This window comes from Pezoporus flaviventris, unplaced genomic scaffold, assembly GCF_033815535.1.
Source record: "Pezoporus flaviventris isolate CSIRO_AGI_PZ_B2104156 unplaced genomic scaffold, CSIRO_AGI_Pfla_v1 ptg000025l, whole genome shotgun sequence".
Lineage (NCBI taxonomy): Eukaryota > Metazoa > Chordata > Aves > Psittaciformes > Psittacidae > Pezoporus > Pezoporus flaviventris.
Window position 1 is genome coordinate 6,159,208 of NW_026892573.1, and position 20,775 is coordinate 6,179,982.

A 20,775-nucleotide genomic window follows, 5' to 3' on the forward strand; every position below is an offset into this window, starting at 1 on the left:
ACATGCTTTTACAAAATAAATAAATAAAAATAATAATAAAAAAGCCAGATTATTTTGATTGCAGGCACTTTAACAGGCCTTCTAAACCCAAAAGTAAATGAAGGAAAGGGCTGAACTTTACTGTTTGTACATGCCATCATTCCCAATGGGAAGGAGGCTGGGATAGGGTCTCCAGGGTCCTTCTCGGAAGATCTTCATGGCAGCAGTTCAGACTTTGCTCTCTCCCTGCACTTTGCCCTTCTAACCTGTCACTGGATGGTGACCTCTTGCAGCTCAGCAGGGAGAGAAGTTTCCAAACTGGAGAATATTAGAGTGTGTGTTGGATCATCCACTCTCTGCCACTGGATCTGTTCCAGAAACAGATGGTCTCTAGGAGAAAGGACAGCAAGGTCAGCTGAACAGCCTGGTGTAAGGTGTGCAGGTAGAATGGGGAATATGACTTTGGTTCCGATTAATATTTATTTCTTTGTATAGTGAAACAGTAGCGTGAATCTGTGGACAAAGCACTCAGCTGGGAAGTTAGTTCAAACCCTTCTTACACAGCAGGGGTTACTTGTCACTTGGCAGGGAGGGGAACACACTCAGCATTATTTCTGCCTTTGTAATCCTGTGAATGACATCTTGGTCCTTTTGAGAGTCCAGCTCAGAAATCAGTGTTGCCGCTATAAAAATTCTGCAGTGAACTGTTGCAGCATTTGCACTTCTGCTGTGCACGTACACACATCTGATCATGTTCACTAAACCTGATCCAAACATACTGGTATTTGAAGTCCTAATTTTCAGCAAATAAATGACTTGCCAGAATAACTCTGTTCAGCTTTAAGGAAAATAACTGTATAAGAATAGGCAAAAGTACACTGTTAACTTATTTCTCAGCAGCTCCTATTAAGCAGGCTTTGTCTGTTGATCAGTCTTATGTTGCACTTGCCTCCATTAACTCACTTTCCAGCTAACTCTTGGACCTGAAGTTGTTCATCAAAGGTCTGTTGCAGTGGTCCATAGCCTCAGAAGTTCAGATCAGCCATTCCAGTCACCTCTCCTGAAAACTGGCTGCATCCTTAAATTCCCTTTTGATGGCAAACCAAGCACAAGTACCCCATGATAAAATCTTTTCCTTTCTCCTTTGAGGACATTTTCCTGTTTTCCTGTGCAGGATCCTGGAGCTTGAATAAAGGAGAATGCTCCCTGAGGAGTTGCCACAGTAACCAGCGATGTTTTTATTTTTTGTCTAAGACTAAATATAAGCAAGGGAGAAATTACAGAGAAGAATTTTATACAAGAGTTTATCATCTTTAACACCAAAGCTGAACTGCACTTCCAACTTCCTAAAGCAATAGCAGTCACCTTGGGGCTGATGCCAAGTTGGTAATTTTCACTGGATACAAAATTAACTGCTGCATTTATTATTCAAGAGCCCTGATGAGGGAAAAAAATCACATCTGAAAGATGTACCAAATAAGAAAGAGAATGAGATCATTAGTAATGTAAAGACGTGGAAGTGAGAATAGTTGCTACAAATAATATCTAAACTTGTAATGCATGAATGTCCTGTATATTCTATTTTCTTCTTAATAGGGTTCAGTGATCTACTGCTCTTGTACTTGTAGTCAAAGAAAAACTTCAAATTCATGCTGTCCTTAGAAAATAACTTCAAGTCTCACAGCTCATACAAGGAAGTGATTTTTGAATGTATCAGAATCAGTCCAGCAACAAACATAATTTGAAGATTCGCAATGAAAACAAAGTTTGTTTCAAGAGGGTGTGATAGAGAAAGGATCCACCCAAACTGCTCTCAGTTATGAGCAACAAAGGCAGATGGGGAAGTCTGGGATCAGGAAAGGGCATGAGAGCTGAGCTAATAGAAAAGTCATTTCCATGAAAAAAAAACAAAATGGGCAACGCTGAGAAAAATCAAAGGCAACCCTGGGAGGCCAGCAGGGAGGGAAAACAAAAGTGCAAGGAGGGTGTTCAGGAGCTCCCAGCCCCGGGGAGAGGTGTCAGGGGGCTGGTTCTAGAGCACTTGCATCACAGTGGGTCCCTTCTATCCGCAGCTGCACACCCCAGCTGCACCCAGACACCCCAGCAGAAGCAGGACCTCAGACCGGACTGCTTGGCAGTGGTGCTGGCAGCAGGAAGACCACCGCCCCAGCTGAGCAGGTGAGCGCACACCAGCTGCTTACTTTAGTGCTGCTGAATTACCCAGCCAGGCATGGTCTCATGTGGTTTCCCCCCCCAGCCAGCTGTCCTCACCACCCACCCCAGCTGTCCAGCATCTCCCAGGGCCGTTTCCTTCTGAGATGAGGGGTAAATGATGTGGGAGGTGGGAGAACTTGAAGCATCTCTCCAAAGCCAGGATTGATGACTCCCCTGCAGTGCAAAAGAGCTGACAGAGCCTCTGTCAAGTTTAATTGTCCCCAACATAATGTCCTTCAATGCTGTATATGTTATACATCTCTGTTTATCTTGAAAACATGCCATCTAAACACTCTAAATGTGACTTTAGCAACTCTAGCTTCTTGCCCATGATATGCAGTGGCAGGTGGGTCTGGGCTTATCATGCTGGATGTTTTCTCCTCCTTCTTTGGATACATAGAGGTAGGTCTGTGATCCCTGAGCTGATTTACCTCCCCATCTTGGGGCTGTTGGTAGAAATGACGGGACTTGACACTGCAAGGGAACGGGATACGCTGGAAAGGCTGCAGGGGAGTGGGTGCAAGAAAAGGAGTGATATATGGCTCTGAACATGGTGTAAGTGCAGACATAAACCTCCTGAACTGGGAGTTTTGGAGGAAATCCCTTTTAGCAGAGGAACAAAACCACAAGTCTGATGTGAGATAAACCAGCTGGTGATGTGGAAGACAACCCTGAAAGTCAGACAGAGATCCTATTGAAAAAAAATCAAGTGTTACTGCAAGCAGACCTGTATTGAAATTGCTTTTCCCTGCATTAAGGGATTTTGGATTTTAAATGTAAACAGTAATTTTCTGAGCTTTTGGACAAGCCTGGGAAGGGGGTGAATGAAGGAGCTACGGATACTGGCTCTCAGAAGTAACTTGGAGGAGCCCAGAGGTGCAGTGCTGCATGTTGGAGATGGCAGAGAAAGGGACAAGCAGCAGGTTTTGGAAAGGAGAGGGCAAAAATAAGATGGGGAGGGTACACAACGCAATGGCAGAGCTGGAGGGTGTAAGGAGTTTGTGCATGGTGGTCACTCTGTGCCTAATGAATGGGGCGGGGATACAGGGGCAAAATGCATGAAGGTAAAACTCCTTGCAGATGGAAAAGGAGAATGGGGTTTCCCAAGGGAGAGGAGGGCAGCTGGGGGGACCTCAGAGAGAAGTAGACCAAGGTGAAATTTGACAGCCAACTTTTTTTTTTAACTAGGAAAAGGCACATTTGTACTTAGAAACCCTGTACATAGAAACACTGCACAGAAACCCAAAGAATTCCAAAAATTTGGTTATAAAAAATAGTTCAACCTCAATTCAAATGACTTCACCATGAAAGCCACACCCATTTAGTTTTGATAAATACTGAAGAAAATAAGATTTTCTTCTGCTCATTTTTTTTTCTGTTTTTCTTTTTTGGTTGCTTGTTTTTGTTCATGTAAGAAACCCCTGAAATACTTCATTTGCTCAGGTTTACTCATGTTCAGAAGGTGACATAAGCCATAATATTTCATGTAGAGGGAAGGAGGGAAGAGGGTTGTGCAGCTAAGTCTGAGTTTTTTGTGACTAAAATAGAAAACATTGGAGGTATGGCCCCACAGAATGGATTTTAAAGAGATGTTTTTTCCGATGAGGTGAAAAAGAAGCAGTAGGAAAGATGAGCAATCATTACTGCAAGGCTAGAAAGCAAGAAAAGTAATGGAGCTATCAAAGAATATAAAGAGAGATGGGATAGATGAGATGATAGATGAGAAAGAAAAATGGGGAATTATCTGTGGGTTGTGACAGTTTTTGGACCATGGTGACCATGGTTTTGTTGTCAGAAAAACATGCAAAGAGCAACAGAGCTCTCCCTGGGCCCAGTGTCCCAGGCTGTGGTTTGGAGTTTTAATTATTTGTGCATCTTGTGACACTCAGTGCTCTTCCTGTTTACAGTTCTGTGGATTTTAAGATCAAAAAAGCACAACTGCCCCTGTATTTTCATGGTATGCTGCTAACACGGGCTACTACTGAGCGTCAATAAGAAAAAGCTGTTCTCGAGGCCAGTTTTACCCTGTGATCCTTTAAAAATATTTTGCTTTGAAAACTTGGTTTCAGCTTCATACCGGATTTTCATTCATGTGCCTACCGATCATTTAGGAACAGGCTATTCTGAGGTGCACGATATTCTCACATTTTACTCCTTCACATTTCTGTAAAAATGAGGTAGAGGGATAAGAGTCCCGGGTTTTATCCCAAAGCTTGTGGTGCTGCCATAGAGCTGCTTTATCTACCAATGCCAATTTTCTCACCTTTTATAAAGTAAGTTTCTAATGTATTCCTTTCAGAGTCAAAGAGGTGACGGAGCCGACTGTGGGAACTGACTTACTTGTTGGTGTACTTTAATTTTGAACTTGAATTTTGTCACTAACGCTGTGCATTTGTATTCCTTTTTCTTTCAGTCCTGATCACATTTCTCCAACCAAGCTGTGTCACCTACTCCTTGCCAGAGGAGTCCTGGAAGTCCTGGAAGAAGTCTTTTCACACAGTCCTCCTCAATTTCATAAAGAATAGGCCATGTCTGCTTTTGATCTGATGAACCAAAGCATGCAGCATGCAGAGCCTGAAGTGGAATGTATTGCCCCATGGATGAAAGTGAGGGATGATATGTTTGTCTTTGTTGATGGTAAATGGGCGAATGCGATCTGCTGCCAGCCATCCTTTGATTCCCAGAAAGTCTTTAGCAAGAAGGCACAGCATGAGTGGAGCCTCTGGGAGGAGAACAGAGCACTCTGGGAGGAAAACCAAGTCCTCCGGATAGAAAACAGGATGCTCTGGGAAGAAAACAAGGCTCTACAATGTCAGCAGTCGCAGAACAAAGCTGGCCAGGTTATTTGCAGTGATGCCATTCAGCAAAGCCTCCAGAAGGAAAATAAGCCATTCCCATTCTTCCAAGAGAGGAATACAAGCTTTCAGCTCAGCCCAAGCAACAAAACGCTCCAGGCATTCCAGGAAAAGAAAAAAGTCTTAGAGGATTTCCAGCAGGATGACAGAAGAGTCCACATCACCTGGAAGGACCAAAAAGCCATCACAGAGAGCAAGGATGCCAGCTCAGATCTTCAGAAGGACACTGGCACCATCATAGTTCATGAAGAGAACAAAGATGGCAGCTCAGAGCCTCAGAAGGACACTAACACCATCACAGTCGATGAAGATAGCAAAGATACCAGCTCAGATCTTCAGAAGAACACTGGCACAATCACATCTGGGGAAGAAGGTCAAGCCCCTGAACAAGAGCACAAAGCTAAAAAGAAAAACCCCACTGCAACCCAGGATAAGACCAAGTCTGCCCCAAGCATGCACAGCGAGTATGAAATCCTCCGGGCCCTTCAGGACTTACACAAGCTCCTCGACATTTTCCTGAAAGTGAACCATCATATCATTAGGGAGAAACAGGGCTGTCACATCCTCTATGATGTGGACAGAGCCTTCCAAGAAGATTACAATAAACTGAAGCTGCAGCTGAATGCTGTGAAAAACACTGTGTCAGATATTAGGGCTCAGATGGAAATGTTGGAAAAGGACCTCATTGCCATCACTTGCCCAATGTATGAAGAAGCAGGACTGAACCTGGCACCTGAGTATCAGTTTGGAGAGATGTGAAGCTAAGATCTCCTAGTTCCATTTCCCATAAAGCTTCTCTTTTTGCTCCAGGGAGCCTAATAAAATCCCATTAAAGACTGAAGACACCTGGGGTACATTGTATCATTCTGAAACTTTCTTACATTACTTAAAAGTATTTCACCTTCTGATTCTACAGTGGGGGTGACTGCCATGAATTTGCCTAGTGTCAGGAAAACAATTTTCAGCATTTTTTTTTTATGTTTCTGATAATAAGGTCTAGATTTTAAAAAGACAATTAATGCTTTTTGCACTCTAATCAAGGTACTTTATGTTCGCCTTATTTTTTAGAGGGATGTGCCCTTCCTGAAAATGAGCGTCCCAGCTGTGAACTGAATTTGGATGTTGATGGTCTCCTTCTTTCTTATGGCCGGCCAAGTTCAGTGGCTGAACTGTGTCTTCTGACACACACCAGCCTTCCCTATTTCATATAAGGCAAGCAGTGGACCATGGAAAATGCAGTCTCTCACGTGAGACAGGCCCATGAAAGACAATGGGACACAGAAAACCACATTATATGTGCTATATATACACATATATGTGTACATATACATTCTAGCTGTCTCCTTTTCCCAGTCCCACATTCCCACTTAAATTATATCTTTCCCTTGTTTAAAGCTCTTCCTCAAGAAAGAATCCGTATCTTGCCTCAGCGTATAATAGAACCATAAAGCAAACATCTCCCACCAGAACAGCATGTCCTCTTTTGCCTTGGTTATTTGTAAATTGTCTTCATAGTTTTGTACCTTAATTAGGCTTAATTCTTCTAGAATTGGCTTGTTTTGGTACACTTGAATAATCCTACTGATTTCAAGTGAGGAGATTATTTGCTGTTAAATGGCACTTTTAGGATGCAGTGTGTATAAGAAAGACAGCTTAGTGGTTTATTTGTGGCTCACTGCTAAAACAAAATTCCTGTAGACTTTGGTGGTCTTTTTACACCAAGTCTTCTTTGTGGCCAGGGATCAAATGTACCATTGTCTGCAAAAATTCATTTGCAGTTAATGGAGCTAACAGCTTTCTAACTTGGAGGAACACTGATATTTCTAGTGGTACCAAAGGGCATGCAAAGGGCAGTGCCCTGACCCTACACAGCAGAAACCCCTGAGCAGCTCTGTGAGTCTGAGCTGTCTTTCTAAAATCTTCCATTGGACTTGGAGAGCTGAAAGCAGGACCACATGTCCCTCAAGAACTTGATGTCACATGCTGGGTACTTGGCTAAGGCCTATACCTCACCAGTGCTGCTCCATCACCCAGTGCAGACAGATGGGGAAGGGCTGACCTCCTCTGCACCTTGCGCCTGCTGCTGCTAATCTTAGGACTTTTACACCTTGTCCTTGCAGCACCTTTTTTTGATATGCTCATGTTTAAAAATGTGGTCTGCTCTCACTTTTGTGGCTAGAGTGTCTGGAAGTGCATTCTCCTCTGTCTTGGACATCTTTAATGCAGTGCAATTTGTTGCAATCTTTCAGGCAGAATACAGGAATCTTTAGGTAATCCAACAAGACAGGCACAAAGAGACTTCTGAAGAGCAATTGTAGGAGCATTATTGTAAATCAAAACTAAGGTTATGGTGAGGTTTACCTCTTGAAACAGGACCCAAGAAACAGGTTGTCACTCTAGTTTATAGGTGTCTTAAGTGATGTGTCATCAAACTACCTAAAGGATGAATTATCTTTCACCTTGTATTTCACTGAGACGACACCAGGACAAATACCAGTGATGACTCTTTACTTCAGAGACTTAATACAAGGGTTATTTTCTTCTTCTGTTAGGTCTTCAAGATGTCACTCTGTTGCCTCTATAGTTGCTTTGGGGGCAATTAGTTCCAATTTAGACATACAGTTTGGAGCTCTCTGAGTTAGAGGGGACATACCCTGCTCTCTAAGTAAGGAGCTTGATGGTCTGAACAGAGGAGGTTCTTCAGCAGCTGGTGTAGTGGCACAAACTCAGGAGCACGTGCTGCCAGTCCCAGTCCCTGCCTTCACTCTCTGTGAGATGCCTTCATTAAGCAGCTGACTCAAATGTCTCCATTGTGAATTAAATTATTACTTTGTGAATTAAATTGAGTTACTTTGGGCAGAGCTTAACTGTCAGGAGCACATGTAGGAGCCTCAGTGGAACACGCTACTTCCCCCGAATGCTAACGATGTGACTCGAGGGAATTAGGTTTTGTGAGCCCTTCATGCTTTGATCACTGCTTTGGATCTTTGGTCTTCCTCGTAATAGAAAATCTACACCTGGTGTATGTTTTTTGTCATGTCTTATGAAGAAATTGAATTGACTCATGCCTTTACGGTTTCTCAAGTCTGTCATATGCTGAGATAACAATGTCCATAATAACTGCCCAGTGCTTAGTCTTGCAGAGGGTTGTGCGATAAACTCTCATAATCCCAGAAGGTACCAAGTCTCCAGTCTGCACTTATTTGGTTACAAGCTGGACCGGGTTGGTGACAACAGTGGAAGATCACTTCTGGGTGGTGGTAGAAAGGCAGATGATCACCAGGATTTTTCGGTCTACATGACTATTGCTGATCTGTTACTCAATGTTGAGGGCACAGATAGTGAGATTTGACTGAGTTGCCTGCACGGTGACAGAGGACTGCAAAAGGACAGTCCTAAGCACTGCCCATTCTCTGCTTTGTTCCATTCCCCCAGCGAGTGGCATTAACCACTGCAGTGGGGACCATCACAGTATCCATCCAGAGTGGGTACTGGTGAGGAGGCCTGGCCTCACAGCTTTTGCAGTCTATTTAAAGTACAAATGGAGGAAAAATGCAGCAGTAGGTATTTACAGTTATAACATTTAGGCAGGTTTGGGAAAAAATGGGGTAAGTTGAATTTTTTTTCCCCTAGCCTGTTCATTTGCAAGTCTCTGGAAATTAATAGTTACTATGGATTGGAATGTATGGATGTCATTCTTATAGTGCATAATTTATCTTTTTCAGATAGACAAACTTTCTGGCTCTCTCCTTATTGTTTCTGATTAGGTCCTTATTTTTGCACTACTCATTTGTCAGTATTATTTTTGGAAAGCTATTTTTTTGGCAAGGTCACCATCAGCCTCTTACTTCCCTGCAAACTGGATTATTGCCTGTATCTGGGTTCCATGCAAATGCTGACTTTCCCGTTCTCCTTTCTTATTAAGCACTCTAATACAGCTGGTTTTGTAGTGTCTTCATATGACCCTGGCCTTGGCCTTTTGTGCTTATCTTAGCAGTCCCACCCCAACCTCCTATCCCTAAATTGTAATTTACTAATTTTTTCAAAGTGCTTTGAGCTTCCTTGAGCTCTGGTTTGCTCCTGTTAACTGCTCAAGACAGTTTTAATAGTTTTGCCTATGATTTCATGAAGTCAGGGGTGTTCTTCAGAAGCTGTGGCACTGGCCAAACCCATGCTCTCAATGATGGTGCAGGCTGTTTGTTGGGGTTCTCAGCAGCCCAGTTTGGTTTTCCAGTGTCAGTTCCAGTTCAGCACAGAATTAGCCATCAGCGTACTTTTAAACGCAGGGTAAGGCGGAAGTTGTTCAGTAAACCTTTGAGCTGAAACAGGACAAGTCACCTTTTTTTGACATTCAAATTTGAGTACAGACTACTCACAACATTCATGCAGTGAGGTGCGAAGAAGAGGAGAAGCAACTCTTCAGATGAGTGAAGAAATATTTCCCATGGAGGTCATTGGCTGATTTCAAAGCTAACAAACAGCTTCAAAACACTACCACCATCCTCTGAAGCAATATTCATCCTGTCTACAAGGGGGTGGAGGCACTTAAATGGAAGTGGTAATTGACACCTGTAGCCACTTGAGGTGGCTTCTGCAAATGATGGAGGAAGGCAGCCTTGCCAGAGGCTTTCCCCATTGTCTTCTAACTTTTCAGCCTTTCTATGGGTCTGGGTTAATAATTGTTTTGTTCTTTCAGGTGCAAAAGGTAAAATCATGAAACTTGCAGATTTTCAGAAAAATATAGTTGATGGAAATGTTTTCTAAATGCAAATTGAACATCTTTCTTTTGATCATGGGCTATGCCAAAGCTCTAACATACATCTTGGATCTCAGGGCAGTGTCTGGAGAAATTATGGGATTCTAATATGGAATAATAGATTCTTATCAAGACTTCTAGCTTTAGGAAATTGTTTAAGCTCCATTCTCTGTGGCTGTTTCTTAGAGGCAGCTGTGACCAAAGGATTCCTAGTTTTGGGAAAACCAGCTCACCAGCTCAGAACGAAGTTGATTGTGTAAATTGAGCACTAAGATTCAGCTTTGACTTAATTTTATTCTGTAAATAAACATCCCATTAACATTCATCTGTTAAAAGTCAGGTAAATACTTTCAAAACCTCCATTGCTATGACAAATGTGACTGTATCATAAATAGTGACCGGGTGGTGGCATGGGAGGACATCAAAGTGTAAAGTGCAAAACATGTTTTAGAAAGCAAAGAAGGTGTTAACATTTAATTACGACAAAAGGGACCTTGTCTGATTGTTTCAGACAGACAGTACTTCCATTTGTGTGTACTGTTCGCATTATGCAAAATGCTTTCTCTGATCATTGTCTCCAAGATCACTACTAATTATAGCTCATTAATTCACTTAAAAGCCAAAAAACATTTCATCTGATGAAGGTCATATATGCCCAAGCCTTTTTCTTAATGTATTTTTATTTCAACAGGTTATTTTGTAAGTACTCATCATCCCTTGGTCTAGCTGGTACTCCACTGCCAGTATTGTTAACGATTATACTGCTCAGAAGAGAATGATAAACCCTGTCAGGTTTTCTAAATTACTCTGAAGAGTATGAAAAGTTTTAAGTGCTCTTAACCCATAGCTATTTTTAACTATTTTAAATAATCAGAGATTTCAGGGGCACTGCAAAAGAGCACTCCACAAAATAGCAGCTAGTGGATTGGAACAGGTTTCATTGATACTGAAAGTACAAAACTGCCTCAGCTGGAGGTCAGAAACAGGTTCCTTATGTATTCTTTGACATCCTGAAAGGTGAATTGTAACACTGCTAATTTAATTCTTCAAAAAGTTATTTTCTATGGGACACGTGTAGGGAATATTTAGAGGTAGTGCATTGCTGTATGTCTCCAAGATGGAACAAGCAAGGAGAAATTACAACTCTTCGAGGTACTATCGGACTTGTATGCAACCTTCCAGTGGTCTGCTATTCCACCTAAGTTCCTTATTTGTAGGAAATCTGCACCATATGTGCAAACCCTTACTGCTTGGCAGAAGCTAGCCTTAGGCATAAAATTGCATGCCTGTAAATAACTAATTGTTGGTACAACAAATTACCATATGCCACACTAAAGCTGGCAGTCTAATTTCCAGTAAAACCAGTATGTGTGTTAATGCTGCATTAAAACCTTTTTACAAGAACAAATAAAAGCAGAGTCTTGCACCAAGTTTCAAGTATAGTTTATTGCTTGCAAATCTGAGACAGTCCAGTGGTTCTCCATGTATCAGATGTCACAAGCCATGTCCTCATTCATATCCAATATTCCAAAGACAGCGTGAGGTCATGGGGACTGTAGATACAACTGATAAATATGCCTGATATTACAGGCTCTCCTCGTGCATCAGAATGCAGAAAGTCTGTTTTGAATGTACATTTTCTCAGCTATCGTGGGCTTTCATCTTCAACTGGATTTTCCAGTGGTGTGGGTGTTGGGCAAGGAATGGAGGCCCATGCAGCTTTGACCACCTCCCACATACCTAGCTGTCAGATTAAAAAAGCGAGGTAATCCCACCGCGCCAGGCCAGAGCTCTGACCAAGCAAGAGTGACGTCTGATGAGGACATGATGGGAAGGGATCTCGAGCTTTGCTGTATTCAGTATTGCTGCCCTGCCCAAAGCTTTGCTCAGGTGCAGTCTGAGAGACCTCGAGGTCTTGGCTCAGACACAATGTGAGAAATACAACACACAAGTACAACCCTCCTCAGGAAGGCTTAACACCTCATGTGCTCTGCTAAGATGGGGAGGAAGCAGCAAGTGACCCTGCTAGAGAGCTTCGCTAGACCTGGAGCATTAGATTGGCCAAGACTACTCAAGAAAATACTGTATTCTGGCATGGATACCAGCTGCTCTGTAAGGGGAAAGCCCAGACTCCCAGGAATAAACACAGAACAGCGTGGATTCATACAGTCCATGGAGCTGTTCTTCTCCAGGCAAATAAATAGCCACAGCAAAGCATGTGTTGCATGACCACATTATACATTATACTTTTTTTATAACATATAATCAAGGTTTCATCTGGTCTGGTTTTCACAAGATTCAGATGCAAAACTTAGATTAGCCTTCAAAATTATCTGTGTTTCTCTCCTCTTTACAGGCCATGTCACAGATTTGCTCTGCCCCTCTGCCCATGATGTGAAATGATGGTTATATCTATTTCCCCATCTTATTCCTAATATCTCCTCAAATCCTTGCCCATTCTAATCTCCCAAACCCAAAGAGCCTTACCTGGGACAAGTAACTTCACAGCCCAGAAAGCCAACTGTATCCTGGGCTGCATAAAAAGGAGCATGACCAGCAGGTCGAAGGAGGTGATCCTGCCCCTCTACTCTGCTCTTGTGACACCTCACTTGGAGTATTGTTTGCAGTTCTGGTGTCCTCAACATAAAAAGGACATGGAACTGTTGGAACAAGTCCCGAGGAGGGCCACGAGGATGATCAGGGGACTGGAGCACCTCCTGTATGAAGATAGGCTGAGAAAGTTGGGGCTGTTCAGCCTGGAGAGCAGAAGGCTGCGTGGAGACCTCATAGCAGCCTTCCAGTATCTGAAGGGGGCCTGTAGGGATGCTGGAGAGGGACTCTTCATTAGGGACTGTAGTGATAGGACAAGGGGTAAAGGGTTAAAACTTAAATAGGGGAAGTTTAAGGAGGAAATTCTTTCCTGTTAGGGTGGTGAGGCACTGGAATTGGTTGCCCAGGGAAGTTGTGAATGCTCCATCCCCTGCGGTGTTCAAGGCCAGGTTGGACAGAGCCTTGGGTGATATGGTTTAGTGTGAGGTGTCCCTGCCCAAGGCAGGGGGGGTTGGAACTAGATGATCTTAAGGTCGTTTCCAACCCTAACTATTCTATGATTCTAAGTTACTGTACCTCACATAACACACATGTTGAAATCAATTCTTTTCTGAGGGATGAGGCTCCTGAGGAGCCTTGGATGTGTGATGCTTTTTCTGGTATCTAAAACTGGGCTTGAATTTCAAGTAATTTCAGGAAGTTGCTTGAATGCAGGACTGATCAGGGATATGTCTGTCCGGTTTAGTAACTTTTGGCAGAGGAGAAAAAGCTTGCCATAGATGATGGGTTTTCCATCTTGTGGCAGGCAGAGAGCAGTAGGGCTCCCAAGGCTGGCTGGGCTGGGCAAATGCCCCTTCACCACATGCTCACAAAAGGACATTTCGATTTCATTACATATTGCCTATCCAGAATGGAAATCTTTTTTAAAGAGGATTTTTAGAAGACACACATTATTCTAATCAGATGCCTCTGTGATCTTTGCATCAGAGAGGCCAAGGATTGTTGGCAAGCTTTATTGAGTATGACTTAAATGCATTAGATTAGAAAGCACTCAATTTAGCTGGTTGTTTTTCTTGATTTGCTTGGCTACTCCAGCTATCTCCCCCTCCCGCTCCTTTATTATGATGGAGATGCCATAAGGCTGGCATGCAGAAAAGACTGCATGTCAGCATATTCAGGGTCCTAAAGGCGAGCTGCATTTGTGATTGCATAGCGCAATGATGAACAGAATTCCATGGCTTCCTAATTAACCTATATAATTTATCTTCCCACCATATGGTAAATTGGAAGATAAATACAAGAGAGGAGTAATACAAGGCCTCATTTTCAGAAGGTCAGCCTTGCAATTTACACGGCCTTTTTCCACCTGGGATTGAAAAGCAAGAACTGATAAAAGTGATGCCACTTCCAGCTCTTTGCTGGGGTAAAGTGAAGTGGGGAGAGATGCAAATATGCAGGGAAGTGTTTGGCAAGTGCAGATATGGAGGTGTAATTTTTACAGGTGAAAAAAGTCATCAGGCAAAAGGGAGGGATAGGCATTGCTCCATTGAAATGTTTCCTCTTCATAATTCAGCTTTGAGATTTCTGCCACTGCAGCTTGGGGTGAATCTGTAGGGTGGGTGCATCCACAGGGCTGTTGCTCCAACATGGTGGCACTTGAAATAGCTGTAGTTCAGAAGCACACAGTGGAAGACAGCTGTGCTACACCAGTAAGACCTGCCTTCTCCTTTTAAACCTTTTTCTTATGCCTTAGGAGGACAGACTTGCTCAGATGTGGAGCTGTGCTAATTTCTTTGAATAAATGTTTCGGATAGTCAGGTGTGGCTGAAGTCCCTTGTGGTTGTCTGCACCCAGCTGATGTAGATGATGGGTGAGAGATGTGATGAGATCTGATGTGATGTAGTGTTAGAAAAGCTGGTGTCCTGAGATCCCATATGGACTGCAAGGGGTCTTTCCTACTGAAAAGTGTATTGGTTCTGGCCCTGCAAGAAGCCATTTGCAGGGTGTGTGAGAGAGGGGGGATTTAAGCAAAGGACCTGATGACAAGCCCCTTTCCCAGGACTTGCACCCTCCTGGTGAGTCAACCATCAGTCCCCAGTCCTCCACAGCATCCACCCCCTCCCCTGAGCTTCCCACTTACTTCCCTTAGTAAGAGCTCTGTGCTGTTCAGCTTCTTTGATGGAGGGAAGAATACAGATTCCAATACAGAAAGGAGTCAATAGGGAGGGAGATTGGGCCCATCCCCAGGACTTGCTCCCAGCCCGGTGGCTGTGACACAGGGGCAGGCAGCACACCCTTCCCCTGGGAGAGATGGGATGAAAGCAGAGACCAAAAGGCAGGTGCCTGATAAGGTTGTTTTTTTTTTTATAGTGGTTTAATAAAATATACCCCCTGTCACCGAGTGTCTAGGAAAGGGATTAAAACACATGCAAAACAAACTTTAGTGCTTGACATGCCCTGGAAGTGGGCAAGGCTCCTTGGCAACTGCTTTTTTGGTCTACAGGAAGTGACTTAACTGTCTGCTATACCCAGCCTTGGAGAAATGAGCCTCACACCCAGAACTGGAGCATCACTTGGGATGACCTTGTTTAATGGTGGATTGTTCATCTTCAGCTATGGCTTTCCTTTCTGCCTGGCCTCTGGCTGTCCTGCTAGTAAGTTAACCAGTATGTGCACCCAGTAAATACCCCCGAAAACACTATGGCTGGAGGTGTCTCACTCATCTGGGGAGACAAGAGCCCTCTTGCTCCCTCAGCACCATGCACTTTACCATCCCACATCTGTGTTGCAACAGGCAGTGACAGTGGAAACAAGGCATTTGGCAAATATATGTATCAGAGCTAAAACAAAGAGACACAGTTCATGCCTGGTTAATTCTTTTTCTGATTTGCCTATTTCCAATATAATTCCAAATTATTCCATACATATATGTTGAGCATATATATACATGCATACATGCACAAACACACATATAATTAATTTCCAGATCCTTTAAAGGTGTCCAGAAATAAACAAATAATGCCCTCTTACAAGACAGGTTTGGTGGATATTTACAGAGGATAGCAATATGCTCAGTTATGCAGCAATAAGACTGGTAATGGACAGCCTTGAAAACACAGTCCAAATAATACTTACATGGTACTTTCAAGCTTCACAGTGAGCTGAAAACACAAATAAATCCTGTGAACTGAGCGGCTTTGTAGCACTGCCTGCCTCTTTGTAGTGGATTGCGAAGGCAGAAATGCCACCATTATCAGCAACTGGATCCATTTTTTCACTGAAGAAAGAAATCAGCAACTTGAGCTCAAAGCTGAGGAGTTTTCAAGTTTGAAGGAAGAATTAGGCATACCCTTGAGGAAGGCAGTGGGGACCCACTATAGCTACAGCAAAGATCTCCAGCGTGGGTGCAAGGAGTCCCCTCTCACCATGGATGACCAGTGGCAGCTCCCAATGAGATCTTGTTTCCTTAGCTCTAAAGGCAACCACAGTAATTAGCTTAGATGTAAACACCTGTATTTTAAACTATAAGGCTGGATGAGGGACCTCTGATTCCTGTGCTACATGATCTGCTGCTGTGAAGTGTGTGAAGTCCATCTTTCTGTATAAAGAAAAGTTAAAACTAGCAAAAAATTAAAGAGGTTCCACACTACAGTTTGTTTCCCTTTGATACAGGAAGAAATAGCCTTAGCACAGACACATTATTCCCTCCTGAAGATGTTTTACAAACCATTCTACTAATATTTGAGTATTAAATGAGTATTTAAGGACTCTGCTGAATCAGGACCTGAAGCAAATATGTTCAGTCCACAGAAAATTTAGCTGGTAAAGTAAGAATTAAAAGAAATATGACTCGTCTGTTTTTGTGTCATCTGTGACAATGGTTAAATTGACCCCTGTGGTGTTACATTTCACTAAAATAAAACTTGCAGGAGAGGTAGCAAGAAAATGGTCATGAGTCAGTGACATACGTTCATTGCTTGATCCTTTTTGGCTCCATGTGCACTGGCAAGCAAGAGCTCTGCCCAACCCCACAGTTTCCCACAGGCTTCTGGGACTGCTGCTGCTGCTAATGCTGAAAAGTGTTCCTGCATGATCCATGTTTGCAGTGTTATTTCCTAATACGCAATTTGCTTTTAGGTAGAAACCATTGGAGAAATTAAGTTGTGAGCAACCAAGCTTGAAGCAATACAGCAAATGGCACTAAAGGTTCCTTGCAATCTGGTACACCTTTCAGAGCAATATACTCTAGTTTAAAGGGCAGGTGACAAAAAATGTCTTCAATGAGCTCTTCCCTTCTGCTTTATCAGCTCAGATAAATTATAACATCTCCTGCACTCCTTTCCCCTCAGAGTAGAACTTCTATTTTAAATTTCATACTCTGCTGGAAAAAAAAAAACAAACAAACAAAAGTAAATGAAGAATAAATCTACTGGGGAAAAGAAAATGATGGAGAGTAGCTCCAGTGACTTATGAGCATTAGAGGTGTTCACTTGATTTCATAGGTATTACAGTTCTGAAGTGGTCAGAGCTACCTTGCTGTATTATAGTCACTGCAGTTCAGGCATGAAGGTTTGGCTTCCAGTTTTCACTTTAAACTTTTAAAATATAGAATAAAAAAAAAAGAAAAAAGAAAAAGAAAAAGTAAAATCTCAGATAATAGCATATTTCCTGGACTTTGGCCTGCCAAAGCAAACAGCCCACACTGGGGGCTCAAGCGCCATTCATCCGAGTAAGCAGTAATGTGGGGACAGAGCACTGAACATAAAACTAGAAAATCATGTCATTCCAACAGAGCTTAAGTTTACTTTTGCTGCAAAGTGTGACCAGTACGAAAACAGAGGGCACCATAAGCAACAATCCTTTCAGATACCCTCATGTCTTGTTTTCTCAGTGGTGACCTTAGAAAGCTATTGAATGTCCTCCTAAAATGCATGCCGTAGCTTAGCAAGGAGTTCGGAATTCAGTGTGAGAGTACTGAGTGAAATCAAATGGCCCTTAGTTCTGCCAGGGAGCCCAGACTAGATGATTTGTTCCTTCCTCGTCCCAAAATTTATGAATTTTGTAGAAGCAGTGGCTGGCACTAGGAGCTTAAAGGCAGGAGAAAGTCTCCTGGATTACTACCATGATCCAGCCCTTTATAGGGAACCAGAGACAATCTGCCTTATAGAGAGTGGCAGAAGTTATCTCTTTATAACTGCTGCAGAACTGGGAGAAAGGGAGAGGATATTCCACACATCAGACTCCAGGAACAGCAAGAAATGCTTCTCTGAGGCTGTGTCCTTTAAGATGCATACAAATTTAAACATACTACTCAGATAACAGCTTCTCAAACATGTGGGGTTAGGAAGATGCGATCCAAGCAGAGAATTGTGGTGATGATGTCCCTGTTGGACAAGGAAGAGCTTTTCCTGCCTGAGAGTCCTCTATACCACCAGCGTGTGATAAGGCAAGCTCAAGCATAACAAGTTGGGCCATGCAGTACAGAAATCATCCTGATCCACCCCTGAAACAATGTCTCTCTTACTCTTTCTTTGGGCCCCTGCAAATTTTTGATGCCATTGGTGGAGAAGGCTGATGTAGGTATATACACTGGCTTCACTTTAGGAGGATTTTGTAAGAACTGAGCAAGTTTTATCTGGATCCAAATGGCAAGTTTGTAGTGGAGATCTCAAGCTCAAACATGGTCAACATTATCCCTGGTGAAAGCAAATAGGCACCTTCTAGGTGCAAGACCTCTCCTAACACAGAAGTCTAAAAGCAGTCAAATGGGACAGATGTTAAATGCACCCATTTCTGCCTACAGAAAGTAAAGGGAGCTGAGAATGGGATGTTCCTGTGGAGATGACTGCTCTGTTTGTACCCCATGCTAGGTGAGACAAATCCCTGGCCCTTCTAGCCCAGTCAGCACCATGCTATCCCTCCAGATTAGCTGCAGTGATGGAAAGCTGTAATGGTCCCCCATGTCAGCACACCACAGACGTGGGTGAATGAATGCATTGTTCACTGTCCTCACATGCATACCTTGCAAGTCAAATCAAGGAAATAATCATTACTTGTAAAATTACTGCAAACTGATTTTCCCATTAAAATTTCATTAATTTTTTTTTTTTTTTTTTGTCTCCTGACTGTGCTAAATCCCATACTTTTAAAAGCATCTCATTCTATTATGTTTCCATTAACACTAGCCACCACATTAATAGGTTGAATACACAGGTTGGTACATTTATGCTGCTAATGAGCACCACCCTCCCCTTCTCAAAACATAGTTATGCCATGCAAAATAAGTACTACAGCTAATGCTTTGCATTCCTCCCACGTATGTGTTTTAAAGACATCAGCAGGGTTTCTAGTTAATCTCAAAGGTCTCACCTGTGTTTGGTTTGGAAACAAAGCAAGACCACATTATTATTTTCTCCATCTGAGCACAGTCAGGGCCTGGCTGACAAAAACCGAAGTGTCACATTTTTGCAAGCTGCTACTTTGTCATCTCCTCCATGCTCTGAGTTGTCCATGGACAGAGGCTCACTCTGGTGCCCCTCAGTATGGCTTCCTGAGCAGGGTTTCTGCAGTGCGTCCCTGCCCTTGGATGGCTGCAGTTCTCCAGGAGGGCTTCTCTGCTCCAACTTCTCCTCCAAAACTGACTTTTTCCTGCTGAAAAACAACAGCCTCCATATGGAGGCAGAGGTGAATACAGTGGCTCGGAAATTCGAGGGAGGGAAATTCATGAAGGACATGCCTTGCTGTGACATGGTTGGCACCGGTGGGATTAGGAAAAAGCCCCTCTGCTCTGCACAGTCCTTCCCTGTTGGCTGTACAATGAAGCTTTGCATGCCTGCCTCTGGGGGGTCTGGCCCCCCAAAATGCACCACAGGGTGACTGGAGTGAAGGGTAGTGGGAGGATGCCTGAGGAGAGAGTGTTTCGCCATGTACCAATGTTGAGCATCTGAACGCTCATTGCACTGGCTGCTGACTGTGTTACAGGGCTTCCTCTGTCCCCATCTCCAGAGGACGTCAGCCATCGCAGGCCCTGGATGCAGGCTGTGGGCTTCTTAGTTCAAAACACATAAATGCACCCCTCTAGTGTGCTGCTGAGAAAGCATCCCTTCATGGCCCATCCCATTGGCATGAGAGGCAGCTTTTAGTGACATGAAGATTCTGTTGGACAAGGAGCCCCAGAGTGACCACGATCACCCCCTTTATGCGCAGATCACGTAGAAAATAATCCCGTTTAGAAAACTGCTCCTAACAACCAGAGGAGCATGGGAGACCCGAGGGAGACGTGGTGCTTTGGCGTGCCAGCACCATTCTTGGCAGCACACCCACTTGCTGCAGATTCACACTGGTGTAAATGGGACCAGAAGCTGATGGATTGCTTCAGCATCTTGCAAAACATTGTATAACCCCCAGGGTTGGATGGCCTTTGGAAAAGACCCCCTTTGCTCAACCTTGCTGGCTGTGTGGGTAGGATTAGAGAGCTAACAAAGCAATCAGAGACAGAGGCAGCCCCCTCTGCTTCTCCAGTTACTGTGCAAGAACCAGTGTTTACTTTCTTCTACTTTCCTAATTAGGGGGAGAGAAAAAGCAATATCCATGCACTCTGTCTCCTGGGAAGAGATTGAATGTAACTTCAGGAAAAGATAGAGTTATCTTTTTTGGGACCCAGGCTAATCTCCCTTTTCCACAGGGCAGGGATTAAGGTTAGGGTTGTAGGATTTGCAGTTTTAATCAGAGGCGCCTTGACAACTTTCATTGTCTGCTCCAGATTACTCTGGCATCTCCATATCCTCCCATCCCTCTGAATAATGAGGAGCTGTGGACTGAATCCTATCTTACTGATACTGCTGGACTTTTATGGTTTTATGGAAATTGGCAGTAACATAGGCTGCCGCCTCTTTTCAGAGAAAAATGAAGGTTTCATTGGCATAGAGCTCTTGCCCTGCTGCCTTCAATGACCCAAATGATTTGGAGAACTTAATGAACTACTGGTGGAGAGAACAGCAGGTCTGGTCCTGCCTGACATGACTGATAGTTGATAGATGGCCCAGAGCAACAACAGACCAGAGCAGCTCTTAGCAGTGGAGTCTCTCTCTCTGACCTCAGTGCAGGTTTAAGCTCACAGTCTCAGGAAGCCCAAAGGTTTAAGGGAAAACAACCCACCATTCTTCAGGACTATATGATTAAAGAAATTGATGAAAGGTTATAGGGGGTTTGTTTTGTTTTGTTTTACCTGTGAGAGTAATGTTGTTAGTAGAGGCCAATGTATTTTGGCAAACCACTAGTTATTTACATAGAATGGAAATGAAATCCCATTCCTCTTACTGAAATAGAAACAAACATACCTGGAATTTTTCTGGCTCAGAAATCCCGTTCTGGTGAGTTCTGTGACCAAAAGAGTTTTGTCTCTGTCCTTGCATGGCCAAC

General features: G+C 43.3%; 1 protein-coding gene across 1 annotated transcript; it reads left to right on the forward strand.

Annotated features, from left to right (window-relative positions):
* The first annotated feature begins 1,618 nt into the window (after positions 1-1,618).
* On the forward strand, positions 1,619-5,889 carry CBY2 (chibby family member 2). Its single transcript, XM_061458175.1, has 2 exons — positions 1,619-2,157; positions 4,607-5,889. Exon 2 carries the CDS (start codon positions 4,722-4,724, stop codon positions 5,805-5,807), a length of 1,086 nt encoding a protein of 361 aa, XP_061314159.1. The 5' UTR covers positions 1,619-2,157; positions 4,607-4,721; the 3' UTR covers positions 5,808-5,889.
* Positions 5,890-20,775: the final 14,886 nt, after the last annotated feature.

Excerpts from the sequence above, each read along its gene's own strand:
- CBY2 (XM_061458175.1), top strand. The coding sequence starts at position 4,722 with ATGTCTGCTTTTGATCTGATGAACCAAAGCATGCAGCATGCAGAGCCT.